Source organism: Antennarius striatus, chromosome 14, assembly GCF_040054535.1.
Source record: "Antennarius striatus isolate MH-2024 chromosome 14, ASM4005453v1, whole genome shotgun sequence".
In the NCBI taxonomy this organism is placed as follows: domain Eukaryota; kingdom Metazoa; phylum Chordata; class Actinopteri; order Lophiiformes; family Antennariidae; genus Antennarius; species Antennarius striatus.
Window position 1 is genome coordinate 7234716 of NC_090789.1, and position 5591 is coordinate 7240306.

General features: G+C 44.3%; 1 protein-coding gene across 1 annotated transcript; it reads left to right on the forward strand.

Annotated features, from left to right (window-relative positions):
• Positions 1 to 240: 240 nt before the first annotated feature.
• Positions 241 to 4450, forward strand: evx1 (even-skipped homeobox 1). Its single transcript, XM_068333387.1, has 3 exons — positions 241 to 765; positions 1775 to 2013; positions 2452 to 4450. Exons 1-3 carry the CDS (start codon positions 402 to 404, stop codon positions 2977 to 2979), a joined length of 1131 nt encoding a protein of 376 aa, XP_068189488.1. The 5' UTR covers positions 241 to 401; the 3' UTR covers positions 2980 to 4450.
• Positions 4451 to 5591: the final 1141 nt, after the last annotated feature.

Here is a 5591-nt window from a genome sequence, read left to right on the forward strand (position 1 = left end):
TCCGTCTGTTTTTCCATATCCAATCAATGCGTGTCGTCATCAGAGGGGGGACCATCAAGCCGACTGGCCTATTAAGAATGACATCTCTGGAGAAAGAGAGAGAGAGAGGGTAAATGGTGAGCCCTCCCAGAGCTCAGGCTACACACTTTAGAGCTCTCTCCTCTCAGGGTCAGACCGGACCCTTTTTCCAGAAGCGTCTCCTTCTCGTTGGGATTCATCCCCCCACCCACCACACACACATCCACACGCACACATATACACTTACACATACACACACTCACTCACACACACACACACACACATACACACACACACACACCCCTCCAACCTGAAAAATCATCGCTGGGGTTTTGACGGCTCTCGCTATCCGCTGAACTCGACGTCTTAACGTCGTGTTTGTGATGGAAAGCAGAGAGGAGATGGTGATGCTGGCGGAGGGAGGTCAGCATGGCAAAAGCGGCTCTAATTTAACGGAAACCGCCGGGAACCCCGCGACAGAACCGCAAGGGAAGCCGGGCCACAGGAGCTGCCTGAGCCCCGCGGCAGCGCCTTATTCCCGGGACAGGACGGAGGTGGGGATGGAGGAGAGCGCACGGAGGAATATGCGCGCAGACATGAGACCGGTTGGCACGACGTCCTCGGGTGAGAGACTTCGGAGCGATCATCACCTCAAGGACGGCAGCAGCTCAGACACAGAGTCGGACTTCTACGAGGAAATTGATGTCAGCTGCACGCCTGAAAGTATGGACTACCCAACAACTAAGGGTAGGTCTGGTTTGCATGCCACTGCGGGTTTTTCTGTGACTAACACTGTCGTGTTTGTCAAGTTGATTAAATGCCAAGCCAGTCACAGACGTCGATAAGCGACAAGAATTTACAAAATGCGTGTTCCATTTGTGGAAAAAAAAAGCAAATTGAAATTGATATGGAAACACATCAATAAAATTCAGTTTAAGTACAATTAATGCATAATTTCAGTGTAGTCGCTGCTGCACATGTCGTTTCTGTCAAGTGGCCAAAGTGCCCGCAGGCATGAAGAGACACCTTTAATCTGCCACACGTCTGAGTCTGATCCAAAAGCTGTTTAAATCAATCCACTGGACTTCAAGAAAGTTTCTTGAAAACGTTTCCATTCATGGATAACCATGACCTGGATAACTGAGAACCTATACAGGTTCACGGTTTGATAAGTCAGAAATGAAATCAGTCGATCCACATATCAACTGCATTCTAAAAACACAGTAAGAATATATATGCATGCACAAGTTTAAAAAAAATGTGCAGAGGAAGGTCACCGAGGAGTGTTCTAATGTGTATCTTGTTAAGTATAATTATAAATTTGCAAATGTGTTACATTATATTGTCTACAAGGAGTACGTGTAAATATTGGGATGTACAGTAATTTGTAGTCGCTGTTTGCCTCAAACCGGAAGGATACCAAGAAGACAAACGAAAGACAACAATACGTCATCCAACAATTTAGTCAACTGAAATCATGCCCCCCCCCCCCCTATTAAAAATATTAGCAGGTCGATGGATTTAGATTTCACAAAGACAAGCCCAGAGCTGCATGTCAGGAAGGCCCTTATGGGAAAAAAAATAATATTTTGCACATTATAATTGGTCTCCAAATGTCCGCTCTTTTGGAAATTATTTGCTATGAACTGAAGGAATGAGTGTCACTGTTTTCTTGTATTTTTTTATTTTTATTTTTTGCATTTGTGTCTTCTTATGTTTAACCTGAATATAATTTGTATTCTGAATACTGATTCAGGTCGAAATGGGGATTCTCCTGGACACGCCAATGAATCCGGCACCGACACGGGTACCACCGTCCCCGGTAGCGGCTCTCTGTCCTCCTACTCAGCGGATCAGATTCGCCGGTACCGGACAGCGTTCACCCGGGAGCAGATCGCCCGCCTGGAGAAGGAATTTTACCGGGAAAACTACGTGTCCAGGCCGCGGAGATGCGAACTGGCGGCCGCCTTAAATCTGCCTGAAACTACAATCAAGGTGAGAGAAGAGGCCTCAAATACGCTCGTTAATGAAAGGCCCATTAAGACAACGCAAATGATTAATGTAAAGAGGCTCATTTCTTTGGGATGGTCACATAATATAAGCTTCGCTTATGTAGAAAGGATGGCAAAACCTCTGCCTAGCCAGAAGTCCACGCATCTATAAACGCAATGGAGAACCAATTTGTTTCAGTTTTGGGGTAAACTCAGAGCCCCACTTTTTAAAAAAAAAAGTATTTTGAAAAATGATAAATGCTGTTAAAATCTATCATAATCAACAAAATCAAATCAGTATACAAATGGAACACACATTACAGTCTGTGTCTGGAAGCGGAACTATATACGCTCCACGCGTCAGCATCTGTTCTCATATGGCCTTTCTTTGCACCAGTGGGGATTTGTGGTTAATATTTGACTTTGTGTGTCTCCATCCCAGGTGTGGTTTCAGAACCGCAGGATGAAAGACAAGCGTCAGCGTCTGGCCATGACGTGGCCCCACCCAGCCGACCCGGCCTTCTACACCTACATGATGAGCCATGCGGCGGCCACAGGAAACCTGCCCTACCCTTTCCCATCACACCTGCCGTTTCCTTACTATTCCCACCTGGGTGTCGGGGCTGGCTCGGCTCCAGCAGCTACACCTTTCTCCAACCCCCTGCGCTCCCTTGACAGTTTCCGGATGCTGTCCCACCCATACCCGCGGCCGGAGCTCCTGTGCGCCTTCAGGCATCCTTCCTTGTACCCGGGTCCGACCCACGGTCTCGGTCCAGGAGGAAGCCCCTGCTCGTGTCTTGCATGTCATACCAGTCAATCCAATGGCATCTCGACCAGACCCTCCGGCACGGACTTCGCGTGTTCTCCAACTAGCAGGACTGATGCTTTTGTCACTTTCACACCTTCAGTTCTCAGCAAATCCTCATCCGTGACATTAGACCAGAGGGAAGAAGTGCCTCTGACCAGATAAAGCCAAAACTAACCAACACTTGCTCTTTATAAGCCTTTATCATTAGCTTTTTATCCTATTATACTCTATGACCAGGACTGAAACAGCATGAAGAGGTATACCCTGCAAAGCAAGTGAAAGTCATCTTAAGCTTGACGCGCAAGATAATTATCCACTTCAGCTACGTGACGCACAACGGATCTCCCATTAGCCTACTGAAAAAATGATCCCATGGTGAAAGCCGGACAATATGAAGTATGGCGGCATGGACACAAAAGCAGTTTTGAATTATTTTTTTTTAGATTAATTTCAAGTGTGTGAGAGAAGGAGATCCAGAAGGGGATCGTTTAATTCTTCGCGATGGATGACGTTATGGGTCTTATCATTTCTTGTCTCTGCGCGTCCAAAATCTTCAAACATGTATTGTTAGTTAAGCGGGAATGATGCTTTCCATCTCTCTTTTTAACAAGGAGATTTGTTAACAGACTGCGATCGTCTCATTATAAAGAAGCCCTCTGCAACTGGGTCTTCCACGTCGGCCCCGGGGCCGAAATGTGCACATGCTGGTAAAATTAGTAAGTGATGTATATGTACGACCTGGTGAATTTTGAGTGTTGAATTAATGATAACACCGGGATGGGATCGTTATTGCCAAAAGGTAACAAGGTGCCAAGGGAACGGATTACTGCAGACCGCACAGTTGGAAGAGAGGGAGAGAGGGAGAAAGAAGGGAGGGGGGGCACAAGAGGAGGTTGCAAAGAAAGAGGGAGGACAATCACAAGCAAATACTTCCATTTTTTTTTTGAAGATATGACAGCCGGCTCTGAAATCTGATGATGTTGTGATAAATAGAAAAATATTTTCACTTTACCACAGCGGTGAAGGTTTAATGGGATATTGTAGACAAAGTAAGTGATTGTGTTTTTCTTTTTTTAATGTTATTATTGTTGTTCTTTTTTTTTTTTTTTTTTTTTTGACTGGGTTGTCCTCACCATCTTCCTTTGCAATAAACACTGTCAACGAATCAGTAGAGAAATGGAGTGTTTCTTTAGAATATCGTTATGGTTTATTTTAATTAAACAGCCCGGATTTTCATGTAAATGCTGCTTTAATCCGAAATTACAGAATAAAATTCCAAGAAATTCTTTCCTTTCGCGTCCTTATAGACTTTAATTAGTTTTGAATTTCCACCTCTTCCCTCCAATAATAACACTAATTTTGTTCTCAAGTGGTCGATGTCAAAAATGCTCTTGTGTCCCCCATTTCTCCTGACGGGACCCTCAGATTGACCGTGACAGTAAAGTAGTCCCTGGGCTCCGCTAACGGGCTTCATATTTTCTCTCGGACCACTTAATAGACACGACTGAATTAGTTGTCTGAAGATATTGAAAATGCAATGAGATCGATGATTTCAGAGAGGCACGCCACCAATCAGATGGCTCTTAATTGGCCACATTTGACCGGGGGTGCGTAAATTAAAAGAGATTTAGGGCGTAATAGGGTTGTGCGAAGTGCTAAGATACGCAGGGAGACACACAAATCACACTTGAAAGGGAGTTTTCCGTCTTCGATGGAATAAATTACAAGTATTTGCTAGATTGTGTGGAGAAACGTAAATATTATTCCGTAGACTTTCAATTTTTTAATAATTAAAGCCTATACTCATCCTCATTTAATATATTTAGACACAGTAATCTTCTAAAATCAAGCAGCCTTTCATTCTTAAACAATACAAAATGATTAAAATGATCCAATTCCGTTATTTTTAAGTTTTCTTCACCGTGAGCACGACCTATGCAAACGAAATTTAAAAAATTATAATGTAAAAAGACATCAACAATGTCTGTTTTTTCATCCGCATCTGACGTTTTGTGAGGTAAAAGGTTCATCCTAATCAGACACCCCGATGGCGCACCGATGAGCCTCCCTCTTGCCGCACTCCCTCCCGCACACCGGTTTGATTGATGGCCTTATTAACTGGAGTTCTTGTAAGTGTGACCGAGCTGATTAAAATGCATATGTTTAGAATAATACACCGTTTAAGCCGCCCGGGTCGTGCGAAACCACAACGCAGATTTATGTAAACTATCAGCTGGTGCCTTGAAGCCTGATAGGAACACGGGTTGTGGAGGGGGAAATGCTGTAAAGAACATGGAGAACGGATCGAGCTGAATATTAGAAGGTCTCTCCAAAATTATGGTCGCACAGTGGATTTTTTTTTAACAACCTATATAGGACAGCTTGGTGATTTTCTTTTGGCTGCACAGGAGCGTCAGATCATCGTCTAAATGTCGCGTCACTGTGCCAGAACGTCACATTAAAGTGAGACACAATTACCGCAACATTTACGCATATGGACCCCCGCCTCTTTTCACTACACAACCTATACAGCAGCATCCTCAGCGGCCCGAACCAGCACCCACATCCCATTTAATGGCGGAAACATTGCGTGTGACTGAGCTATATGATGTGTTCATAGACTGCGAACATAATACAAATTACATCAGTCTTATACAAGATCCAATTTGTGAGACTTGGATCCCCCTCCCCACTCACACACAGCTCCCACACAAAGCATTTTGATATGGGCGGTGCAGTGCAGCTGTTCACCGGCAACACATACAGAAAAAAAA